This window comes from Tupaia chinensis, unplaced genomic scaffold (assembly GCF_000334495.1).
Source record: "Tupaia chinensis unplaced genomic scaffold, TupChi_1.0 Scaffold000250_1, whole genome shotgun sequence".
In the NCBI taxonomy this organism is placed as follows: domain Eukaryota; kingdom Metazoa; phylum Chordata; class Mammalia; order Scandentia; family Tupaiidae; genus Tupaia; species Tupaia belangeri.
Genome location: NW_006159730.1, coordinates 287,226 through 314,547, shown reverse-complemented (window position 1 = coordinate 314,547; position 27,322 = coordinate 287,226). Strand labels below are relative to the sequence as shown.

The 27,322-nt window shown below is 38.8% G+C and overlaps 1 protein-coding gene across 2 annotated transcripts in view; it reads right to left on the bottom strand.

Moving 5' to 3' along the window:
* ARHGEF28 (Rho guanine nucleotide exchange factor 28) overlaps window positions 1-27,322 on the bottom strand; it is a gene marked incomplete in the record, with an annotated part of 274,949 nt that overhangs the window by 47,579 nt on the left and 200,048 nt on the right. For both annotated transcript variants that reach the window (XM_027772037.1, XM_014587964.2), the window contains 9 exon segments: window positions 921-968; window positions 1,069-1,107; window positions 4,372-4,472; window positions 7,468-7,599; window positions 9,117-9,299; window positions 10,751-10,842; window positions 11,856-12,034; window positions 17,874-17,950; window positions 20,987-21,241. In XM_027772037.1, the coding sequence (XP_027627838.1) occupies window positions 921-968; window positions 1,069-1,107; window positions 4,372-4,472; window positions 7,468-7,599; window positions 9,117-9,299; window positions 10,751-10,842; window positions 11,856-12,034; window positions 17,874-17,950; window positions 20,987-21,241 (1,106 nt within the window).

Here is a 27,322-nt window from a genome sequence, read left to right as displayed (position 1 = left end):
AAACAAGAAGAGACTGGATAAATAAGTTTCCCAGACTTGAGTATTGAGTATCCATCAACCACTAAACACTGTGCTGTAGAATAGTTGATGTAGAATGGTATATGCTACAGAAGAGCATATATAAAATCATTTGAAAACCTGGAGGGACACACACCAATAGTAATGTTCTCTGTAGACTCATAAGTCATTTGACTTTATTTACTTATTTTCTCAAATATTTCTACAAACTTTTCTACAATGTCAACATTGCTTTTATATGATTTAAAATATGTTTAAGCAGTAAAGTAGGCAATTGGATACACTGAGTCTCTTTCTTGCGCATGGCCTAAGGGGTTATCCAGCCCTCTAATCCAAAATGCAAGTGCAATTTTTATACCTATTTTCCTTTGAAAGATAGTAAACCATTTGAGAGCAGGCTTTGTGAGCCATTTGCCTTTGAGTGCCCAGCCCTCAGCACCTGAGAGGGCACTCAATAAATGCCGAGTGGATGAACAACAACAGAGAACTAGGAGCATATGAATTGTTTAAAAGCGCTAAAGGCCCAAGGCCACATGTGGAAGTGAAACACATGTAGGTGTGAATTCAAGTTTTCACCAGAAAATGTGAAGTCATGCAACACTCACCAACAAATTTCATTGTGAACGTCAAGCCAAAGCATATTCATCAATATTTCTTAAAGATATGAACTGTTTTATGGTTTCCGAGAAGAATGGTATAAAACGGAGTAGTGGTGTTGCTTCATGATTACAAAACCAGGCGAAGTTCCACACATCTAGCTGAGTTACACTTAGTGGGTTGGCATTCTTTTAAGATCATTCACTACCTCTCAGATACTTCACTTTTTAAAGTCTGGGAATCATCAAAGTGAAATGTATTGAATGAAACATTCACAAGGTCAAAATTTAGAGGAAAGTAGTTACCTGAAGGCTATATAAGAGACGGGTTAAATTCTGGATAGCGTGTATAATCTGAAAAATAAGATTGTGTAGGTGTCAAATTCTTGAAAAAGTTTTCATTACCCACAAATAAAGAGAAGAAGGTGACATATTTAAGGTACGTAAAGCTCACCTCTGACTGGGAAGAACCTGGAAAACTTCTATATTCCACCTAAAATACATAAAACGTATCAAAAAATGAATAACCAATCTACTTCTGAAATGCTGCACTGTAATGTTCTAAAACATATGACCTTGAGTGAATCACTTCACTCTCTCTAATCTTGATTAGCCTCAGATATAATGACTCTGTTTTCTCCCCCAAATAAAAACCTACCGAATTAACCAACCACTTGACCACAAGAGCTTCCTGCATGCAGACTTGCTGTTTAAGATGCACAGCAGTTTTTACCCAATCGTCCTTTAAAACCACAAACAATGACAGTAAAGAAACCCTAAAAAGTCAGTGACAATACTGACCATGTGCAAATCACACTGTAAACTGAGTTACCTGTGCTCAGGTTGAGGCCATCTCCTGGGCCAAGCTGACCTCTTGTATCCTAGAGGCCAAATGCGGAAATTAAAGAACATCCTGCCTGGCCCCTAATGCATGACTCAATGCTTGAGATTGATAATGCCATAATGGCCAGTGATTGGGAAGAAAAAACAGACCTCGTGATGGCCCTAAGGGAACACTGGGCTGGCCTGCTCCAGATCCTACCACCACCAGAGTTCACTGGATCAATGACTGTCTTAGCAGAAGTGCTCTCAACAGAGGACATGAATGCGGCGTCAGCAGACCATCTGCTTTCTGGGGACAGGTCTATGCCTCATTCTTTGTTCTTCCCACATACACATTAGGGGCACACGAAGACAGTGAGGGTATCCAGTTCCTGGAACTGAACTCAGCAGCTGTCTTGTCGTTTATTGTCTGTCTATGATATAAGTCAGGAGAAGCAGGACTTCATCTGCGAGTTCAGTGCTCTATTTGCCAACCTAAGAAAGCTGCCTGGAATATAACAGACACTCAACAAATGCATGACTGTAAGTTGAATTTAACTGCACTCCATTCAATAAATAAGTATTGATTACCCACTATGGACTTTGTGCTATGGGAGGTCATCAGATATCCTATCTTCCAAGAGCCTACAGTCTCCTTCATGCTGTTTGCTTTTGTGTGAGCAGATAAAATTTTAAGCTGTAAAAACAGTCTGCTAAAGTAATGTCCTCAGGTAACTTTGAACTTGTTGCTAAACACATCAGTTCAGGCTGATGGTGCCATGATAAGCTAGCCAGAGCTCTTCTTTCCTTATACTGCCAATTAGAGATTTCATTACTTCAAGGTACCTCTAACAGAGAAAAGGCAAAGACTTCTAAAAAAAAAAAAATGGAGATAAAGTTTAAAGGCATTAGATCTGTGCCCAGTCCTGTGGAAGACAGCAGGGTTAAGAGTGAGTTGTTGTAGAGTTATACAGTGAGTTTGGGAGTTTGCACTGCTCTCCCGGTTCTATCCTTGCCCATCCACATTCTATACTGTATAGAACTTCTATGCTCTACAAAAATGAGAAGCACAGAAATCAAGTGGATTGTGCTGCATGTGGTTACTTACACTCAAGAATCACCAGGTTTGACACAAGACAAAGAAAAGTCACATAATCTTTTTAATGGAGTTGGTCCACCACCTTGTGGTCAGTGTGCGCAACTGCAGTTGGTGCTTTACATGGAGCATTTCTGTCAGGTACATATTTTTAAAAAATTCTTTCAGAAATTTGTTTTAACCTTACCTTATTAAAGATAATGACAAAAAATCCATTCTGCACTTTTAAAGAGTATTATTTTAAGCAGCCTTTCCTTGTATTTCAGTTTAGTTTCTAAAAAAGACTTCATAAGGGCAAAATCTTCGAGACAGATTAATCCAGAGGACTCTAAAGACTCACTTATTCACCTGTGACTAAAATCATGGCAGAGAAAGGCTTTGGAGGTAGGAGTCAGCAGTACTTTCCACTTAAGATTAAACTATTACTGACCACCTCTTCTGTCCTTTTTTTTTCTTATAAAGTTTTTTTTTGTTTGTTTTTTTGGTTTTTTTTTTGTTGTTGTTTTTTTTTGCTACAGGACCCATGCACTCACTGGAGAGATAAGAAAGTGAGAAATCACCCCCCAGGGGATGGCCACACCACAATCCCTTCTCCTCTGTTCTCCTCTCGGGATCTTGGGCATGCACGCACATGCCCGGCATGAGTTTTAAGTTGCCAGGTCCAGGACTTGAACCATTGTCAACTACATGGGAGTCTAGTGACATAACCACCATTATACCATCTGCTGGTCCCGCTTCCTTTCTTTTCTAATAACCTAAGTGTAACTGAAAGCTACAAACCTCAGACTTAAAAGTGAAGTTTATGCTGAGAAGGATGAAAAGCAGGAACATTTTAAGAAAGAATAAGTTAAAAAGCTTACAATTAGAATAAGTGAAGTAAATATTATATTCCTTTATTTATTTGGCCTATGAAGTTTTCAAAAGAGTAGTCTATCACAGCTACCTTGTCATTGGATTTTTAAAAACCTTTGGATCTGGTTTCTCAGTTATATGTAACATATACAGAAATATATATAAAATATGTCATGCATATAAAAGAAGGTCTGACAAGTCATTTTTTCATCGACATAGATTGATACCTAGTAATGAACCTGATTCAACTTTAAAGGAAGCCAAACTCTCGAGCTTCAGAAAATCCCAAGGAAGCTGACTAGCCACTTTCCGGATATTTTTTATTCCTTCCCTATGTCTGACATCTCAATTTCACTTGAAGTTAGTAGAGTTTTATGCTTTAATTTTTAAAAAGAGAGTTATAGCTTATGTATATAGTATAGCATTTGTAATCATTTTGCCCCAAGTAAAAATTGATCAGGTTAATTAAAAATGTACCACGAAAAAGTAATGAACTGTGGGTGGTGACAGGAAAGTAACTTGAACAGAGAGGAAGGTCAAGGAAGGTTAAAGTAGCGAGAATATTACAAAGTAAAGCGTGTTTCGATGGTGCTGGCACCATCTGGTTGCTTTAGGATCTGCCCAGGATCACCCAACCAGAGTTGCCTAACGTGTTCGAGTAAAAAGAAAGGTTTGCAGGGCGAAGAAAGGCCAGAAGTCAGAGAGCGCAGACACACATATACACAGAAGAGCTTTAAATCTTTTTTTTTTTTTTTAATAAATTTGCAATTGTTTCTTTGTTTACACCTACACGGCACAGGAAAAGCGAGAACATTTGAAGAAGAAATCAGATCGGAAATATAAATATGAAAGTTTAAATTAATTGAGAACAATTCAGAAGTGCTCATTCACTCCACTCACTGCCATTGACAGACGGGGACCGGAGGCTATAATATTTCATTACACAAAGTAACAGGAGCTGTTTACTGACAAATCAGTTAACGATACCTTATCCCCTGCATCAGAGACCGCCAAGTCGGTTACCACACCCTGGATCCCGGGATCCACATCCCAACAGCCTCTTCCTTCTGTCCCTTCTGTGACTAGTGCTGGAGGCACACCATTGAGACAGAAACAAAAGGACAACATCAAACATCGGCCAGCGGACTGGGTTCCTTTGTACACAGCTGACACATACTTCAAAATAAACAACATCGCAAAATGACACAGATCGACTACTCTTATCTGAGGTGCTGCAACGGCCCCGAGCAGAGGCCAGTCCCTGCCCGCGAGGAGCTTACAAGCTAGTTAGTGGACAGCAGACTGACAGACGGTGATCTCCATCTTGTCACTCCGAGGTCTTGCTTCCCGGCGTTCTCCTGCTGTCTGTGGCACAGAGGGCAGATTCTACGTCTCACTTTCACTTACTAGGGAAAGGCCTCCAGGGAAGGGTGAAATTTAAAACAGGCGCTGTAGAACAAAAGCAAGGTCTCTTGGCAGACCTGAGTCTTAAAGAGGCTCCCTTGCGGCCAGAGCAAGAGAAGCAGACGATAAACAAGCTTTAGAAGGAAGAGTCTCAGGCGGGAGGCAGACAGCTCTCTAAGACCGAAGGCGCTTCGTACTTTACCGGCTCTCAGTCATACAGACAGAACTTGTCCCTATCTCCAAGTAACTTACTGTTTAACAATTTCCAAATGTGTTTTTTCTCTCACATTTCTTGTTTATGCTCTAAATTCATGAATACTATAAATACTGTATATTTAACCTAGAAAAACACGGAAACTAGCCCAGAAACGTTTTAAGTACCAAATACAGATTTTACTTCCTCCATTAAACCCCCACGGACAGGATTTTATTTATGTGTTTATCCATATGAACTCAGTTAAAACTTATATTGTGCTCACTTCTCACCAGTTAAAACTAGACTTTTCAGAGCCTTTTCACACATAGTATTTCACTAGAACCACATATCTTATCAGGACCCTGACAAAATAGATTCACCGTGTAACATTGTTTATACAATTTTTATTTGGTATCACCTTGACATTTTATTTCTGAGGAAGGAAATGCTTTTCTTCCTTTTTTGTTTAAATTAATGATACTTACATCTTTTGAAAATGAGAGTCCTCTAGGACTCCAAAGGCCTCTTGTAATACAAGGAATTCTTAAAAATGGAAACTGCTTCAAATAATACCAGCTAAAAAACTAAGTTCATGTTGTCCAACCTGGTCAATGCTTATTCACTTATAATAAAGAGACATTTTGTGGAGATTTTTCTCATTCAAAAAATTGTTCCCCCATGGGTACTATCCCTAACTCTTAAAGACATGCCAAAGGCATTACCAAAGAATCAGTCATTCTGTTTCTTCACCCCAGGTCTTCATAGAAATGAGGACAACCAAATGGAGTGAAAAGCAGATGACATGCCAAATGAAGGCAGAAAAACAGAACATAGATCAGGTTCTTGTCCGTGTGTTCACTTTCAAGGTGGGCCAGAGGGTCTTTAGAATGTCACAGGAAGTGAGTTACACTCATCCACCCAACTAGGTATGTTGAGGACTAACAATGGAGGGCTGTGCTTGGTTTAGAACCTCACGCTGACAGGAACCTGGTTTAGAAGGACCCAAGTCTTTAGAGTCAATCACAGAACTGACCCATTCAGTTATAGTCCTTCATTTATGAATAATCATTTGCCCTTAAATTGATAAAGAGAACTGGTCTCTTATAGCACCATATTCCAATCCAGCCCAGAACTGAACCAGCCTTTGGGGTACAGGACCCCCTAACCTGCCTTGAATCCCTCCTCTATCTGAATCCTGATTTCAGACCACTCTATAAAGCGTATGTCAATGATTCTAGCAAATGTCACAGGTGTCCCCTTGGAACTCCCCCACGTCTGGGGAGATGCGGATACAGACAGGGAGGACTTCTGCTGCCAGTCCTGAAGGAGGGAAGGTAGACCATGTGGTCTGGCAGCTGCAGGAGTGGAGTGGAGCCTCCCCAGCTGTCCCTGGGCTGAGGCTCAGAGCGGCAGATCCCTACATATATTTTTAGATAGAACTTCCTCAATGGCATAATGAGATTCTTCTTTAAAAAGGAAATCACCCAGGGCAGTACAACTCCCCTGATGAATCTGGGCTGTGTCAAAATGAAAAACATATGTGCATGTTCTGAAAATAGAAAGCCAGGATTAGATAAAGCAGCACCAGAGAGGGGAAAATAATTATTGGTGCTGGTGAAATAAAAAATGTATAGCACTAAAAAAACTATACTGCTTCTACATATCTTAATTAACCAAGGAAAGTTGTTAAAGAAATTCTCAGACAATTTAATCCTCCAATCTCTAGCAAATAAAGACATTTTATCTTATGCATGTAGGATGGTGTGGAAGTAATGTTTTTACCACCTGTACAAGATGCAAAATATATTATTTATGTGCTTATCTCAGAAACTTTTGCCTTTTGCAATGAAGTATTTCACTTACAATTAAATGTACAACAGTATACATAGGTCCTGAGAAATTACCTAATAAATCAATTCTCTACATTTTATATTTCCATATTTAAAACTGAAACAGTGTTTTAATAAATGAATTCTGACCTGGACTAAAGCATAGGATGACATACATCAAGAACCTTTTGGCACTTCTGCCTTTAACATACCACCAAACCATGTGTGTTGGGGAGTGGGTGTGGTGAGTGTATGAGACGGGGAGCGGCTCTAGTTTCTAAGTTATGTTTTCTGTTTAAGGATTTATTCTCTAATGGACTGCAGAGATCATTTTAAAAAATCCAAAAATTTCTCTCAAGAGTATATTAAATAAATAATATAAAAAATGAGGCAAGGTAGGTTTTGGGGAAGATACAAAGCATGGCTGGGAAACTGAGCAGTACAACTACAACTACTCTTTAAGTCCTTGTCCTTAGAACACCAGTGTCATTACTATTCCTGTATAATATGTATTTATCCTCAGGTTTTTTCCTACATAGAAAAATACCTCAAGTCCCCACTAAATAGGACAGAGTTGTCACCTTCACTATAGTGGTCACTATATGCTTTGGAATTGTGCTGAAGCCAACTGCCAAGGCCCGCCTTTTCACTTACAAGCAGTAGGTGATCCTGGTGCATCATGAGAACGGGCTGTGTCCACCAAGACAGGTTCTCCACAACCATCCTCAGATGATTGACCTACATCTCCCACCTGTGAGGCCTTCACTGCCACTTGTAGGCTCTCGGCTAAGAAGAAATAGGCAAACAAAAACAAATTTTAGAAACTAACTTACATATATAATTTAATATAGACCAGAAGTTGGCAAATTGCATTTGTTCTGTGCTTGTTTTTATATGTCCCAGGAGCTAAAAATGGGTTTTACATTTTTAAAGGGTTGCTAAAGTACACATACTTGCATATACATAAATATATCCCAGAGACTGTGACCTGAAAAGTCTAAAATACTTATTATCTGACCTTTTTCAGAAAAAGTTTGAGATCTTGCAATCCAGATCAATACTTTTAGCATCATTTCATGATAATGAAATGTTTTTGTCCATTCTCTGTTGCTTAATAACCGAATACCACGGACTGGGTAATTTATAAAGAATAAAACTTTATTTAGGCTGATGGCTTTGGATGTCAAAGGCCAAGGGCTGCACCTGGTAAGGGTCTTCTTATTGATGGGGACCCCCTTCAGAGTCCCAAGGTGGTACAGAGCCTCAGAGAGATCAAGAGAGCAAGAAATTGTGTGTCTGTGTCTGTTGGGGCAGTTCTGGTCTTTTTTCCTCTTCCTTTAAACCCAGTAGTATTTAGTCATGATGCCCCCACCCTAATGACCTTACCTAATCCTAATCACTTCCCAAAGATTCTCCCTCTTAAATCCACAGATGGATTAAGTTTCCAACTTCTTAATACCATTACAGATGAATTTCAACTCATGAAACTTGGGGGGACATAGTTAAACCATAAAAAGAATAAGCTCAATATAAAGAATAAACCCACTGCAATTTTGATTCTATGAACAGTCTTTCCACTATCCTGACCTCACACCTCCTGACTTTCTCATCTCCAGTGATCTCATCCTCCACCCTTCTTCCCGTTGTTACACAGACTTTGTTAACAACATCCACACTTCATCCCTTACAGTCTATTTTCCACACAGCAGTCAGAGGGTTCCTTTAAAAACACAAATCCATGCAAACTCTATAATGCTTTCTATCTCACTCAGAATGAAGTTCAGAGTCTTTACTTCAGTGCACATAATCTGAGACCTAGTTACTTTTGACTTCTCTCTTCTCATTCTCTACCCCAACCCTCACTCCGTTCTATCTGTACTGTCTTTCTCCTCACTGTTCCTCAAACACGCCCATCACTCACCTACCTCAGGACCTTTGCACCTGCTATTCCCTACATCTAGAACACTCTTCTCCCAGATATCTTCCTGGCTTTCTCACTTCCTTCATGTCTGCTTACATATCATTACACCAAAGAAGATTCTTCCCAGTCCATCCTATTTCAAACAGAACCAGCTCCATCACTCTGCCTACCTTGCAGATATTTTCCTTCAGAGTACTTGACACAAACTGACATATTTATGTCTTATAATTTTGCTATTTCTAGAATACAAGTTCCAGGAGTGTAAGGACTTTGTCTTGTTCTGCTATATCCTCAGCACCAAGATCACAACACCTGGCACATAATAGATGCTTAATAAACATTTCCTGAACTTGTCAAATCAAATTCTTTCAAAGCAACTGACCTTCTTTCAGTGCTGCTGCCAGTAAAGAGGCTGCCTGGGGAGGCTCTCCTGGGTCAGGTTTAATGAGAAGGTGGGGTTCCAGACGGACATCTTCAAATCCACTCAGTTCCCCAAGTTCAGCATAGATATGCAACTTCTCCTCCAAATATGTACAAATTTGTTGGTCTTGGTTACTAAGTATTTCTACAAAATAATATTTACTTTAGAAGGTTATCGCTAACATGAATACATTACTATGCCCACCTAAGTTACAAGAAGATGTGGCTAATTAGTAAGCAGTCTGATCTAAAAGGTGAGGCACACGTTTCTGAATGGGATTGACCCAGGTTCAAATCCTGACTATTCCACTTAGTGACTATGGCCTCCTGCAACGTATTTAACTCTGTTTCCTTTGTCTTTTCTGTAAATAAGACAGTCGAATGTTCCTTTTCTTTCCCATTCGCCTAATTCCAGGAAAACGTGCAAAGCTATTGTTTGTTTATTCAAGCTGTTTTCTATTAAGTCTAAATGTTAAGCTCAGGAATGAAAACTGAGGCATCACTGTCCACGATGAGTGAATACCCACAAGGGAAATCAAGGCAAAGGCCTGAAGCTACTCAGCTTCAGCCATTTTGGTCAAACCCAAGCATAATGGTTTATGTTTTTGTTTCTAAACATCTATTTTATTTTTTTTTACCATCTTTGCATGCATCATTTTTGTCTAATTTCAACATACTGCAGAATTCCTTTTTTTTTTTTCTTTTTCTTTTTTTGGAGAGGTTTTTGCTATAGGGCGCATGCACGTGCTAGAAAGACAGAGAGAGACAGAGAGAAAGCAAGAAATCACCCCCCAGGGGGGATGGCCATGCCGCAATCCCTTCTCCTCCATTCTCCTCTCGGGATCTTGGGCACACACGCACACGTGCCCAGCGCGAGTTTAAGCCGCCGGGTCCGGGACTTGAACCGTGGTTAACTACATGGGAGTCCAGTGACACAGCCATTACGCTAACTGCTGGTCCCAATACTGCAGAATTCTTAAAGCCCAAAGGAATCTCAACTAGTACTAATCCAAACAGTCTCAATTTTCTCTGTGTCTCAGAATCACCTGAGGAGAGTTTAAAATACCAAAGTCCATCTCCCACAGATTCTGATTCTACTGGTTGAGGGTGGGGCCCAGGCGTCAGTATTTTTAAAGACCTGCACCCTGCCTCATTAAGTGATTCTAAGTCAAGTCACAGTTGACAGTCACAAAGCTAATCTAATTTCCTTACTTCACAGATTTGGAAACTGAGGGCTGGATTTACTGGGTTTGTCCAAAGCCAGACAACTATGACATGACAGTGCTAAGACCTAAAATCAAACCATAAGATAGCAGTTCCGGTGATCATCTGTACCACCCTGCCTATAACCTTTATTTTATGTATGTCATACACATTTTTCTATTTAAATCACTAAGGGAGAAGGGAAGAGAGTCATTCTATTTGAGCATTTTTAATGCTAGTAGGTTTCATTTTGTATTATTTGGAGGGTGGTTGGGTGGAGCTCAGGTGCACAGAATTCATGCTTTAGTCATGACCTTGTGTTCATGACACCAGACCTTCCCAGTACCTAAGGAGAATGCCATAATCAGAAAGCCAAAAGTGCCTTCACCGTACCTTGACATTGTTGAATTTTGGCCACTCTGGCTTCAGCTTTCCGTCTCTCTTCATCAGATTCACTTGTCCTTCCCCCTTCTTCTTCTGGGCAACTTTAAAAGACAACAGTCAAGAAAGACTACTGAAAACCAAACCCAAGTATCTCTAGGTTCAGAAAAAACATGGACACTTGGTAATAGAATCATGATAAACAAGAAAATTTTAGCATGCAGAGCATGCCTTCTGACCCAGAGATGGAGTCTTCCTGGGTATATAAGGGAACTTACCTTGCATAAAATAACATTGCTCTCAAAATCTGAAGTATAGGGTGGCTCAGACATACACACACACACACACACACACACACACACACACACACACACATCACAATACCAATGGTGGCATAAGGTATAACTAAAATGATTTTTACTTTTTACTACATTTGGGCACTTTTATTATTAATGGAGATAGAGTAGAAAGGTTGAAAGGGGTAGAAGTATAGCCAGATTGGGTCACATACAGTGGAAATGAAAGAGTTTCATATAACTTCAGAATCAAATTACTGTTAAGAATGAATACCCCTAACTGTGCACCCACATGATAAAAACTGTCCTTGCGTAAGTAATTGAGAATAAATTGACTTTAAACACTTAGATCCACCACACGAGAAATGTTTATTAAATCATTCCTCAATACTAAGTACACAGAGAAATGTAAGACAAGTCCTTGCCCTCAAGGAGCTTCCAATCTAATTAAAGAAACACATGCACATAACAGGAAGATAACAGGTACGAGGCAGCATATGACAAGCATCAAACAGATACATTAGAGAACAGGCACTAGCGAATGTCAGGTAAAGAAGAGATCACTGGGGTTGAAGAGGTCCTCACGAGGGGGCTGAGGCTGCACCCGGCAGGACGCACACAGGCAGAGGGCTGGCGAGGGCAGTGCATGCAGGGAGGTGCAGAGGACAGGATGCAGATTCAGGGTGATCACAGGCAGGTGCAGGGGCAGGGAACAGACCATTGTGGCTGAGGTGAAGTTTTCATGCAGGGGAGATACAGTTAGAATCTTTTCCCCACTTGAAAAGTCCGTTCTATAGATTATGGACAGAAAAGAGTGTTACCTTTCTACAGCCTGCTGGATCCGCCTCATCCAGTTATTTCGTTCCTCCTTGGAATTGGTGTGAATCTCATACATCTCGGGACCGGCAGAGGAAGCACTGATCAGAAACATGCCTCTCTCCTCATTAGCAACTTCTCTGGCAATAAGCTTTTGAAGGGAAATCACGGATGGCTTCTGATCCTACATAACACAGGAAGATGTGCAGATGAAACAGTGTCCTATCTATAGTAAGCGCCACATGAAAGACATGAGCTATGAAAAGTAGAAGTCCTAGATAAACCTCTATCTCACATCCAACTTTTACAAAAGAGCTGCAGAAGATGACAGGACTTCTAACAGAGAGGATGGAAAATGAGTGGTTTTAAAGACAACTTTTCAAAAGATAGAATAATCAGGTCAGGAAAAGAATATATATCAAAATGCCATAGTCAAGGGAGAAGGGATTTTTCTAGGAGGACATAAGACAGGAAACAGTATACTGAATACTACAAAGAGATTAAGAAGGCTGAAAGACCAGAAATATCCATGAATCTTGGCAGTTAATAGCAACACTGTTTCAATAAGGTGATGGGAACAGAATCCCAGTAACCAAGGAAGGGCTGTAAAAATGAAATGTGAGAACAGGGTGGCAAGATCTTCTATTTTCCTGGCAAAATTGCCTCTTCTGTGGCCATCACCATCACAGCCACAGACCTTCTACTCTTCTACCTGTAAATGTCCCTCCACACCAACTAGATGAGCCCTTGGTGGACAGGAATGGGTCTAACTCGCCCCATATGCCTAGCACGCTGTCTTGCCTAGAGTAGGCATTTCTTGAATGTCTGTAGGACTGGACTTAGCATAATTCCACCAGAGGGAAAAAGTCTAAAATCTGGCGCCCAGCCTACAATTAAATCACCTCTTCTATCAGCATTTACTGTGATTCTTTCATGCCCCAGTCTAAAACTGGACATTCAAAGATGAATAAGACCCTAGTAAGACTGACTTTGGTAAGTAATTACAGTTGAAAGACCGGCCAAAAGAATGCCTACAAAATGGAGAGTTGGGGGTAAATATGAAGACTCGTTTTTGGTTTGTGGCTTCCATATTGTTTACAGAGTCAGCTGTTGTGTGTGGTTTTGCACCTCCCTTATGGACTGAGTGACGCCTTTACCCAGAACATGCCACTCTGTTGACTGCTGACTCCTTGGGGCAGGCTCATCTGCTTTCCCAACATTACACAACTTGCTCTCATCTGAAGTTGTGGGCCAGGTGTCCCTCGGGGACCTCTTCACCCTACTCTTCTTAGGGTAGTGTGAGAAAAAAAAAAATCATAATAGGACAGACCACTGGTCTACCCAGTCCCATGATCTGCCTCTGAAAATGGACATGAAGGCAGTTTTGTGGCAGAGCTTTATTGAATTCTACAATACTGCCATCCCTAGGGAGATCCTCCAAGCATTGCTAATATTGCTTTTTCTGTTGTGGGTCTACTATCCAAGACATTGTCTGTTTTCTTTGATTCAATGTGCAGTATACCAGGTACATACAATAGCCTCTGTATATAAGAAATCAGGACCATCTCCAAAGCACAGAAGTTAAGGGAGTCAGATTCTACAAGGTTGATCACAGTCAAAATGTGGCTTCAAAAACATGCCAGGTACATAAGCATGCATGCCCAAAATCCTGACAGGAAGGAGAAAGGGAGGAAAAGATCACTATGGGACCATAGCCCATTGCAGGGTGGGTACTTTTTCTTATTCTCTCTCCCTCTCACTTTCTTATAAGTATGCATACCCTCTGGCAATAAAAATAAATTAATCAAAACAAAACCAAACCCAAAGGCAGAGTAGGTTTGAACTTCAGATGATAGGATCAAGAATTAAAGTATTTGAGCCAGTTATTGGTATTCTGAAGAGAGTGGAGGGGGTGGAGTAAGAACTATTAAAAATGAAGAATAGAGGGCCAGCCAGTGGCATGTGGTTAAGGCAGTTGGATCCCACATAGCTGACTGCACAGTTCAAATTCCAGATCCAGCAGCTTGAAAAAACAGCAAGTGTGCATGTGTACCTGAAATTCTGATGGGAGAATGAAGGAGAAAGGCTGATGACATAGATACCCCCTCCCCCCGAGGTACTCTCTCTCTCTTTCTCTCTCTCTCATAGGCACACATGCCCTATGGCAAAATTTAAAAGAATAAAAAGAGAGAGAGAAGAAAGAGAGAGAGAGACAGAGAGAAAAAGAAAGAGAAAAAGAAAGAGAGAAAAAAAATGAACACTAGCTAAAGGAGTATAGAGTAGTATTCATTAAATTCACCAGAACACATCAGAAACATACTCACATTACTCACACAAATCACGCTAGAAATGACCAAGAATCCTTATTAAATCTCCAGAAATGGAGGTAACACCTTGTTTTGTAGACAGATGCCAAACACTGGCAATGCAAACGCCTAACCCAGCCTGCAGAGATGTCTCGTTTGTGCCAAGCATTTAAAAACAAAGTCTTTTAAACACTAAACAACTTGGGGTTTCCACTTAAAAATTCTAGGTTTCTAGTTCTTGGGGAGAAAATAGAAGACTGACACTCCTGAGCCCACGTGTTCGTTTAAAACCACCAGCTAAATTCAAGAAGCAGAGAGATGTAGAATGACTACTGGATACTGGAAAGGATAGGAGAGATAAAGGGATGTTGATTAATAGAAACAAAATTGTAGATAGAGAAGTAGAGGGGTCATGTTTAGTGTTATAAAATGCAGAATGTGGGGGCCAGCAGTTGGCGTGGTGATTAAGGGCACTGGACTCCCACATGGTCAACTGCAGTTCAAGTCCTGGACCTGGCAGCTTGCTTTCTCACTTTCTCTCTTTCTCTCACTTTGTCCCTCTCTCTGGTCAAATTAAAAAATATAAGTAAATAAATAAATAAAGTTAAATAAAATAATTCTTAAAAAAAATACCGAATGTGGCTAGCACCAACTCACTGCAAATAATGTTACAAATGATCGAGATGATGGTTTTACCAACTACCCTGATTTCATCATTATTATTATTAATAGAAAATTATTAATTAAGACAAATAATAGCACCGGCTATGGCTGAGCCATCCCTTCCCTTTTTGAGGCAGGGCACGGACTCCCAGGTTCACTACAGTCTCTGCCTCTCTGTTTCTGTGGTGCAGACCCACCGCACTTGCTCATTTACATGCCTGACAATCACTATAGGCACCTGGAGGTGAAGACCTCTGATGGGGGAAGACGGCAAAGGGGCTGCTCTGCATCACTGTTATACTGTACCTATTTTGTGCTGATTCTCTTAGTGAGGATTCCATTGTGATTAAAAAATCTTAGGGATTTGTTTCATGTTTTGAACTTGAACTTGTAGGTATATATGCTTACTTTGTCTTCTGTATTGTTTGTTCATGGTGAAATTTCCTTCTCTGTTATTCGAGAGATTCCTCCTGGACTCGGTAGTCTAGGAGTTGGTAAATACAATTCCTTTTTCCTATAAATTTTATAGGTTTGTGTCCTACCCTCACTTCCAGCTGAATCCTCTTTGAAAACAAAACTCTTTCACTACCAGAGGCTGCTACTCCACCCCTTTGCTGCTTTCAGTGGCTTATCCTCTGGTTATTATTTCAGTTCATTATCTTCGTAACATGTAACAAGATAAACATCTACTAAAGAAGTCTTTTATCCTGACATGGATGCTGAATTTGAGCTGTGAAATATTGCTTTCCCTGACCAAAAATGAGGATTTTCTGCTGAGACGTCCCCCTCCAGAATCATTTCTACCTCACCATCCATCAGATGACTAGAGATCACCACAGGGTCACAAGAAATATGGGAAAGCAAGAAAATACTTCTCCTCTAAGGAAATAAATAGCTCCTCTTCATCCTCAGACAGTACAATGAAACTCAGAAATGTCTGATAAAGAATTTTGAATATTCATAGTGACAAAGCTAACAGAGATGGAAGAGAAGAGAGACAATGAACTGCAGAAGAGGCAGGAGAAAGGACCCCACGAGTTTCAGGAGGTAAGGAAATTCTTGCAAGTTCTAAAAGAGGAAATAGACACTATAAAAAAGAATCAAATGGACCTGTTAGAGATGAAAGCTATAATACAAGAAGTCAAAATCTCCCTTGAAAGTAGTAAAAGCAGACTAGATCATACAGAAAATCAAATCTCAGACGTAAAAGAGTCACTGGCCTAGAAAAATTCACCACAAAGACTGAGAAAATTGCCAAAAAAAAAAAAAAAAAAAAAAAAGAGGGAGGGGAAAAAAAAAAAAAAAGCAACCCAAGAAGATCTTCTCCAAGACACATTATAGCCAGATTGACCAAAACCACTGACAAAGACAAGATACTGAGATTGGCAAGGGAGAAATGTCAAGTTACCTACAAAGGATAGCCCATCAGGCTTACAGCAGACCTCTCATCAGAAAATGTGAGGGAGGAAAGAATGGGAAAATACATTCAAAGTGTTAAGAGAGAAGCAATTTTAACCACGAATACTGTACCCAGCAAAATTATCCTTCATATGGGAAGAAAAGACAAGAACATTCTCAGATAAACAAAACCTGAAAGAATTTACCAACACCAGACCAGATCTCTAAGAAGTTTTCAAGGGAGTGCTATACCAGGAAAATTAAATGCAGACACACAGAAATAAGAGTTCAAAAACTGAGAAAATGGCCAACTTAATTGTAGTGACAAGCCTGGAGTTGAATATTATATCCCAAAATTTAATCAAGAACATCAAACCAGAACAGAAGATAGATTAAGTACATGAGACTGAACTGGTGAAATAGCATTTTATGACTTTTGACTAAAACATTGCTGCCTTCCTTCTAGGCTTTGTTTTCCGGTTTTAAGGATTTTTGTCCTGTCTTGAGCTACCAATAGGTCCATGTACCTACTATTTAAATAGAATCCTAACCTGTTTCCTGGCTTTAAGTTTTAAGCAAAGTTCCTTAGCATTCCTTTGATTTATTAAAGCTAAAACTGCTTTTCTTGAAATTAAAAAAATACATGAAAAAATACCTATTTAATGACCGCAGTAAGCTATATAGCCTCAGCTAGGTGCTGCCTTATTCATTCTACTCAGAGTTTCACGCCTAAAGTCAGACATGCATTCACAGATATGTAAATACCAGCTGAACTTGCTATTGAAAGTAGTTAGATTATTTAAGAAATTTTGCGAATCAATAAAATGGGGGGGGAGTGGAAAACAACTGTAGACACCTGCAATAGTGTGGGAGGGGGTGGGAAATGGCAGAGGATGAGAAAAAAAATATATATATGATACTAGAAATGGAAAATTAGTGACAATAACATGTTTGATTAAGCCACTATGAAGTATATTCTGGATGGGAAATCACATTTTGTACACTGTGACAATGCTCAGGGAATGAATGTAAATCAGTTAATTTATTTTTAAGTTTCAGAAAACACATTAATTAATTAATTAAAAAAGAAAAAAGAAGTCTTTTTTTCCTAAAGGGCACAAAGAGTGGAGACACCTGTGGGTACTAGCATAGAGAAAACATTCTCCATTACCAGGGTAACAACTAGGAAATCCAGACTTTTGTGTACCCAGCTAATGCTTCAGTTCTCAAGATGTTAACAACACCCTGTAATACATTTAATCACACAGAAGGTGCAGGATGTGATCTGCTGTGCCCAGCACTAACATTTTAGTTGCTGGAAGGGAGAGAAAAAGAGGAAAGGACAGAGTAGAGGACAGCTACAGCAGAAGGTAGCTAGGAGCTCAGGGCAGCACCTATTCACTAAGCAGTGCCAAAGTACTTCAATACTTTCATGACAGCTGATTATCAGCCCTGGTTGTGATAAATCAATACAATTAGATGTTTGTTACTGAGCACTGCAATCACTAGAAATAATGGAAATATAACTAGCATATTCTTGCTCATGATTATTTTATTTCACTAGAATTTCCAAATACTTTCAAGGGAATGTGGGATCAGAACTGTTAAGATCTATATCACCATAGCCATATACTTATATTCCAGACCAATACTTACGACAGCTGCAAAGATGTATTTCTGGTCTTTTTCTTGTAAAAAGAGCAGCACATCACTTAGAAGTAAAGCTAGGACATCTTCAAAGAAAAAACATTCTTAGCATTAATAAGGCAAACCACGGTTCAAATGCCTTTATCAAATATTCTGATCTAATGTTTGAAATTTAAATAAATTTATAAAAACAACAAGTTTTAGGTTCAGTCTATATAATTAGAAAACTCGTATAAAAACACTTACATTAGGGTAGCCAAAGACACAGTCTATAAATAATTATAGTAGATGGTAGTAATATAGTTATAGTAAACACAATAATATAATTATAGTAAATGGTAAAAAGCTCTGTTTAAGGGTGCATGTTTGTGTATATGACTGTAAGTAGAGCTAAATCCCCAGCAAATTTTAATGTTGTAGCTTTCATGGTGGAAGAAAAATATCTAATAAAAAATGTTTTGACAGAGCAAACCCTTACCTTTTGGGGGAAGATGGCAGTTTCCACCTTGAATAAGATATGGAAACCTATTTTGTTTAATCTGAACCTCAGTGTTATTTGAGAGTCAATCCTTCTGTTACAAATTGTTCACAAAATTTTATCCTCTATAACACTAAACAGTCTAACACAAAGTTGCAAACTGTTGATTCTATTAATGGATGAAAGCGAATGACTTGGAGAAGTAGGATCTACAGATTGTGGTTAATATAATTTCAATACAACATTCAAGATCAACAAATCCCATTTCAGACATTAATTGTTACTTCCATCAAAGCTTAATCATCTGCAGAGTGGCCACCCACCTTGGTCCACTCCTCTCACTATCTATCTTTATCTCTCTGGAGAGATCACCTGTTCTATGGCAAAAACAACAATGAAAGATGTAATCAAGGTGTAATAACCTTTGGGTAACTAAAATGCAACCACTTCTCCCTTATATTGCTTGCCTAAGTAAGTAAAGATGAGTATTTAAAAACAAGGAGATCAGTCCCATGGTTCTTAGCCCTGGCATGATAGAGTATCCTGGGAACATTTCTTTGTTTATTACTTTTTTAATTGCCAGGGTGTACGAGCTCACTAGAGAGAGACAAAGAGATAAAGAGGGAGAGAGAGAAAGCACCAATGGGTGTGGCCATGATGCAATACTTCTCCATTTCTCCATCCATTAGGGACCATGGGCACGCACACACACTTGCTCTTGGTGTATTTTTCAAGCCACTAAGGGCAGGATTCAAATTTTATGGTCAGCCATGTAGGATCTGACTTCCATAACCACTAGGCTTTGGGGCTACCTATTCCTGGGAACTTGTAGGTATCTCTTGAGCTTGGATTTTTTTCCCCAGAACAATAAAATCAGAATCTCTGGGGTGGGGACTTGAGCATCAGTAATTTTTTTAAAGGCAATTCAAGCGTGTAGTAAGGGTGAGAGACCCTGGGTCAGATGCTGTGCTAGCTATATAATCAGCCATTAAGAATCAGAATGAGGGGACCAGCAGTTGGCGTAATGACTATGTCACTGGACTCCCATGTAGTCGACCGTGGTTCAAGTCCCAGACCTGATGGCTTAAGCTCACACCAGGTGCATGTGTATGTGTGTGCCCATGATCCTAAGAAGAGAAAGGATTGCAGCATGGCCAATGCCCCCTCTGGGGATGATTTATCGCTTTCTGTCTCTCTGTCTCTCTCTTTCTGGCAAGTGCATGCGCCCTATAGCAAAAAACTCTCATAAAAAAAAAAATCAGAATAGGGACCAGGACCAATCAGGTGGCATGGAAGTTAAGGTGCTGGATTCCCACATGGCCAACTATGGTTCAAGACCCATACCTGGCAGCTTAAAAAGGAATATGTGCATGCATGCCCAAAAATCCCAAGAGGAGAAAAGATTGCAGCGTGGCCATTCCCACTGAGGGTGATTTCTCACTTTCTCTTTCTCCATCTCTCATGTGAGTGCAAGCACCCTATGGGGAAAAATTTGTCACTGGACTCCCATGTAGTCGACCGTGGTTCAAGTCCCAGACCTGATGGCTTAAGCTCACACCAGGTGCATGTGTATGTGTGTGCCCATGATCCTAAGAAGAGAAAGGATTGCAGCATGGCCAATGCCCCCTCTGGGGATGATTTATCGCTTTCTGTCTCTCTGTCTCTCTCTTTCTGGCAAGTGCATGCGCCCTATAGCAAAAAACTCTCATAAAAAAAAAAATCAGAATAGGGACCAGGACCAATCAGGTGGCATGGAAGTTAAGGTGCTGGATTCCCACATGGCCAACTATGGTTCAAGACCCATACCTGGCAGCTTAAAAAGGAATATGTGCATGCATGCCCAAAAATCCCAAGAGGAGAAAAGATTGCAGCGTGGCCATTCCCACTGAGGGTGATTTCTCACTTTCTCTTTCTCCATCTCTCATGTGAGTGCAAGCACCCTATGGGGAAAAATTCAGAATATCAGAATACACTGCTATAAACTCTAATCAAATCAAGAGAGTGAAGTTAATGACGGTTAGCAAACAGGAACATCGAGTAAAAGCTAACTACTTTTAGTATGCACACAGGGACTTAAAAAAGTTCACGGACAAGGGGAATTAAAATACGAGTTTAATTTGGTGCACAAAAATCTTGAAATCTATGTATATATTTTTCATGATACACATTTCCCAAGAATTTTTTGAAGAACCTTTGTATTTGAATATGTCAAATTACTCAGTAATGAAGAGGACACTGAGTTCTTTTCATTTCTCCCCCAGATTGTCTGACAGCCCTAGCTGGCTAGGCATGCAACAGACCTGAGGCTGGCTGGTGAACTGCCTCAACTCATTTCATCACACCACATTTGCCAGGTAATATTTCCATGCCAATGACTAGCAGAACTCTTAGTTCCTTTGATTTCAAACTCTGCACACTTGCAAATTTACAAAATATCCATGAAGGCTTTTGCTTGGAGCAGCAAACTCCCACCAAAAATTCTCTCACTGGCCACTTTGGCCTATCGAAGTTTACAACTTAATCAACTGACTCAGGCTTTCTGTGAGTATACCTGCAATTCTGAATATTTTAAAAAATAATCTCCCCTGTTGAATGAATACATATATAAAGAGAGAAATTATTCTAGTAGAGAGAGTCACAGTACCTTTGAAACGGCCAGTAGCAGTTTTCCAGTAAACAAGACCATCGTATAAGAGGGTCCTTTCTTTACTTATCAGTGCCTGCTTCCGAAACACATGGCCATTCTTGAGCTTTGTGTATGTTTTGTTTTCAATCTTATTTAGAATCTCTAGCCATTTTTGGTTTTTCTCATATTCATTGACTTTTAAATCCACTGCTGCAATCATGTCTTTAATTAAGCAAAGAGCCTTGCATAAGTCTTCATGTTCTTCAGTGTTTTCTGCATGGGAAAAAGAGAAAAACACTATGTAATAAGCCAGAGTGCTAAGAAGTAGTTTATACTTATTTATTATTATTATTATTATTATTATTTTCTCTTAGTTTTTGTATTTTGATAAAGGTATCATCCCAAATAGCAAAAATATCATGAGAAAAATGTTGGGTTACATTCAAATATAGTCTCTGCACCACTCCCAACATAAATTAGTAAAATATTTTATGATAAAAAGAATAGGAAAAAAATAAAAGATTTGTATCATTAATGTGCTCTAGCTGACAATAAGATATCTGAGTTCTAGGTACAGGTCTGAATTTCCCCCTACAGCAGAGAATGTGTTCTATACTACTTTAGGCCCTTCTACCTTCTCAGAAATGAATACTCAAATTTCCTAGAACTTAGCCCAGTTTTAGAACCCAGTCAGAGTTCTCTCAGAAGCACAGCCCTCCAAGTAACCTGAATAGGCCCTGAAACTCATTTGTCTTCCTGGAGCTCTTTCTCCATAAAAAAGATACTCAGGCCCAGCTATGGTGGCATAGAGGTAGCACAATGTTCTGTAATGCTGGGAGCCATAGGGACCATTGGGGGTTGGTTCCTGGGTCAACTGTACACACTGCATATGCTAGTGTGTTCCTGTCATCCCAGCTGGCCAAAAGGCTGAGGCGGTATCCTTGCATGAGACCTTGCTGAGGGTGCTAATCTTTCTCTCTTCCTCCTTCTCTAACTCTTTCTGTCTCTCTCATGAAAGAAATGATCAAATATGTACACACACACACACACACACACACACACATATATATACATATAACTCCAACCCAGATAAACAAAACCTGAAGTAATTCACGAGTACTAGACTGGTTTTTCAAAACTTAAGGGAGTATTACATCTGGAAATTAAAGAAAGATAAATATCATCATGAACTTATGTGAAGAAATAAAATTCACCAGTAGAACAACTGCATAAAAAATAAATAGAAATGTTTTATTTTCTACCATTATGGAAATCTTCCAAACAGCAAAAATAAACAACAGAAGGAAAAAGAAGAAAATTCAAACAACCAAGAACCAACCAAAAAATGGCAGATGTAAATTTGTACATATCAATAATATTATTGAATGTAAATGGATTAAACTCCCCAATCAAAAGATATAGACTGGCTAAATGGATTTAAAAAAAAAAACAGGAGCACCTCTATATGGTTGTTCATAAAAAACATCTCATAGTTTGACAGTAACAAGTTGGAAATAAAGTCATTTCTTGTAAATGAAAACTAAAAATGAAAGCTGGTGTAGCAATCCTAATATCAGACATAATGAACTTCAATCTATAAAAATAGACAAAGGAGGTAATTAATAGTACTAAAGGAGGGGCCAGCAGGTGGCATGGTGGTTAAAGTGCTGGACTCCCACATGGCTGACTGTGGTTCAAGTCCTGGACCTAGCGGCTTGCTTTCTCACTTTCCCCTTCTTTCTTTCTCTCTCTCTCTCTCTCTCTCTCTGTCTCTCTCTGGTCAAGTTAAAAAAATAATAATAAAAAAAATTAATTAAAAAAATAGTACTAAAGGGATCAACTCACCAAGAAGCTATAACAATTTTAAGTATTTACACACCCAACATCAGAGCACCCAAGACACAAAGACTGCAAGACCTGAAGGGATAAACTCTAACATGATAATAGTTGAAGATTTCTACACTTCACTCTCATCATTGGATAGGTCATCTAGACCAAAAATAAACAGAGGTGCTACAGTTAAATGATACTATAACCAAATAGATCTGACAGATATTTTTATAACATTTTGCCTAACACATACAGAATGTGCATTTTTTTGTCAGTCATACATACATCTTCTCTAATGTTGACCATGAAGTAGAACATAAAACAAGCCACTACAGATTTAAAAGATTAGAAATAACATCTAGCATTTTCTTTTACCACAACATAATTAAACTTTAACTCAACAAAAATAACTTTTAGAAACATACCGCTACATGGAAATCAAACATGTTTCTGAACAATTATACAACTACTGAAGAAATTACAGTGAAATTTAAAAATATACTGAAACTAAAGATAACAAAAATATGACATTCTCAAATCAAAGTAAAAGCACTATTGAGAGGAAAGCAATTAGTGCTCACAAGACAAAAATTAAAAAGATGACAAATAAACAACCTAACAGTGTATCTCAAGGAAATGGAAGAACAAATGAAACCCAAAAGTAATAGAAGAGAAGAAACAGTAAAGATCAGAGCAGAAGTAAATGAAACAGAGACATAAGCAATACAAAAAAAAAGTAACAGAAGAAAAATAAATTAATAAAATAATAAAAAAAACTAATAGAAGAAAAAAGCTATTTTTTGAGAAGATAAAATCAATAAACTATGCATTAGAATAACCAGGAAAAACAGAGGACTAGGATAAGTAAAATTAGAAGTGAAAAAATGGGATATAACAACAGACATTTAAAAATACAAAAGATCATCAGGGTATACTATGAGCAACAATACACCTGCAATTTAGGAAGCCTGGAAGAGATAGACAAATTTCTCATATACCTAGATTGAATAAGAAAGAAAGTCTGAATAGATCAAAGATTTAATCAGTAATAGACTCCCAACAAAGAAAAGCCCAGGTCCAGGGGCCAGAAGATGGCATACTGGTTAAAGTGCCGGACTCCCACATGGCCATGCAGTTTGAGCCCCACACTTGGAGGTATGAAACTCATGCCAGGCAACGCAGTTAAAATGTCATTATTATCCAAAGTTTCCTACAAATTTAATGCAATTCCAATCAAAATGCCAGTGACATTCTTCACAGAAATAAAAAAAGAAATTCAAAAATTTGTCTGGAATCATAAAAGACCCCATATCACCAAAGCAATATGTGCAAAAAGAATAAAATTGAAGGCCTTTCACAACCTGATTTCAAAACACATTACAAAACTGTAATAATCAAAATAGCATGATACTGGCACATCAACAGACACACAGACAAAAGGAAGAGAACAGACAGAAAAATCCAGAAATAAACTCAACATACAGCCTACTGATTTTTGACAAAGACACAAGACAATATTGTGGACGTGGTGTTTGGAAGAAAATGAGCAACAGACACAAGAATGCATGTAAACAAGTGGAATAGGTTATAGAGTATTTTACAGCTGAGTAAGCATGTCACTGACAATTCAATATATACTTCAAAAAAAAGCTAGTATAACTATTAATGTGTACATTGTGTCATGTTCAATGTTAAAGACAATGAGTACGTATATATCCTTGATTTGATTACACACTATACTCATGCTTTGAAAAACCATACTGTATTCCACAAAGTTGCACAATGCTTACTTGTAAACCAGAAATCATTTCAAACTGAAAAATATTTTTACTCTAAAAATACATATATTTAAAATTGTATTTTACAAATGTATTAGCATAAATATGAATACATTAATATTGTAATTAAAATTTTTTCTTGAACCCAAGATTTTTTCTTTGGTATGTAAAAGAAATTAAAATATTTTCATAGAATCAAGGTACAGTGCCTAATGAGTAAGTCAACCATCCTCATGCCAACAGGCAAATAATAATCAATTCCAGTTGGTACTCTTTAAAACACTTGGCCACCTGCTTTATCTCTTGCTTATCTTAAGAAAACACCTGGAAGAGTTTTTGGAACAGGCTCCTGAAACTCCAGATGTAAGTGAACATAGATATTTTCTGTATTTGATGATAAAAGCCACCTTGTTGATATTTAGATATTTATTAAGGCAACTGGAACCGAAAGGTGAAGGATCAGGTTGTCAGAAGGTGCTAGAGAGGAAGAGAGAGAGAAAAAAAAACAAAACCTGGCAGAAAAACCAAAGGTTCTCTGGAACCTAGAGCAGTAGAAATGAATAAATAGGACCAGCAGTTAGTGTAATGGCTATGTCGCTGGACTCCCCTGTAGTCAACAGTGGTTCAAGTCCCAGACTTAGTGGCTTAAATTCACGCTCGGTGCATATGCATACGTGCCCAAGAGCCCAAGAGAAGAATGGAGGAGAAGGGATTGCGGTGTGGCCATCCCCCCAGGGGGTTATTTCTCGCTTTCTGTCTCTCTTTCTGTCCCTGTCTTTCTGGTGAGTGCACACGTCCTATAGCAAAAAACTTCTTCAAAAAAAATAAAATTAAATTAACACTTAGAAATAACACTCAAGTGGAATAAGAATGAATCCTCCAAAGGGGCTAAGTGTTTCTAAATGTCTTCGATAGAGAGAAGTGGGTTTTGTCCAAAAGCCTCCAAGAGCCAATCCTGACATTCATTAACAAAGACGACCTCTTCCTCACTTCCTGTCACTTCCTCACTAAGCCCCTCCCTTCCAAAAGAGTTTTTTCTAAGAGCATCTTTCATAAGTAGGAACACTAGGGAGGGAAAATCAAAGCTGAGTTGCATGTGACTTAGGGTAAGGCCAAAAAAGGATCAAAGCCTTTGACTTTCAGGACAAAATTCCTTCTTATAATGCCTGGCTACCCCAAGGGTAGTAGCACTGGCCTCCTCTACAAGTCTTGTTAGAAATGCTTACTGTGGGTCCAGCCCAAACCTACTGACTCAGAATCACTGAATAAACGAGATCCCTAGGTCAGGTATAACTAATAAGGCTGGAGGAGCACTGCCATAACAGAGTCTTGTGCACCAACATCCCCAGAAGCTCAGAAAGTGACTGACTAGCAGTCAGATCTGATCAAAGGAGGAGGTGTCCATTCAGCCACCTCCTTTAGGCGGATAATGCCTGAGAAGCAAGTGGGTTTCTGACAACGGTAAGCAATCTTTGCTACGTATTCTGCTAAGAATTTGGCACAGGGTGATTCTTGGAGTAGAACTAGCTGGCTAACAAAATCTGACAGATTTTAGTCCTTGAGGTGGTGCAGTAAACTTAAGAAAGAGAATAAAAACAATACAAACTGAAAAGCCTTTATTTTGTTTTCAATCTTTTGCTGAGAACATAATGCTTTTCTCTTTAAATTACATTTTCGTTCTCTTTACCATTAAATTTTAGAGCATGATCAAAATGGGACTTAAAAATAGAAGCTACCATCCCTGCCTGAACTGGATTCTAAATGTGACTTTAAACAATGGCAAGGATCAATTATGTAATCTACTCACCTAAACCTCTTCAGAAAAAAAAGATGTTGGAAGTTGAGTTTTGTAGTGTGGACATTTAAGTACCATTAGCATTTTAATTATCTCTAAATCAACTGCTAATAATAAAAGTAATAAAAACAGCTACCACTTATTAAGCAACTTGTTTATGCCAGGTGCTACAGTGGGCACTTCCTGAGAAATCCCATTTAATCCTTTTACCAATTCGGTAAAGTGAGGATTATTTATCTCACTTGGTAGTGGAGAAAACTGAGACTTGGTTAATTCACTTGCCCTATTAGTGAGTGCAAAGTCAAATACATACAAATGGCAACAAAAGTTTGCACAATTCCAGCCAAAGTCCTCGTTAAACTAACACAGTGCTACTCTAATAATATTTACTCAAGATTAATATTAATAAAGTAGATGAGGATTAATCATTTTTATTTATGCACTCATTGTACTTGTATGTATTTATTTACTGATAGCATATTCTTTTTTAAAAAAATACTTAAAGACTTTGTTATATGCATGTCTAATTGAAATCCATGAAAACATAAGTTATATTTAACACATTCGTTATGCATATACTTGAAAACATATGAAGTACTTCCCATATTAAACCAGTTTTTCTTCTTTTCAGTGTTTCAATTTTTTTAAGCTCTCTGACACTGTAATAAAATGGAACAGAACTAGTACATAAACTGAGGTGGGCTTTTGTATACCTTTAATTTTCCAGTCATATTTAGCATTTCTAAGATGTCTCCCTGGCCCTATTTGTACACAGCAAGAATGAAAGGGATCTCCCCCACCAATGAAGCGTGGCCAGTCTGTAAGCCAGACAAGGACAGTGTACTATAGGGGCAGACGGAGTGCAGCTCCTGTCCCTCCTCCAGCCCCACCACCCACCAAATGGCCAGGACGAAGGGGCTGGGGACAGGCCCAGGGTCCTCCCACATCAGC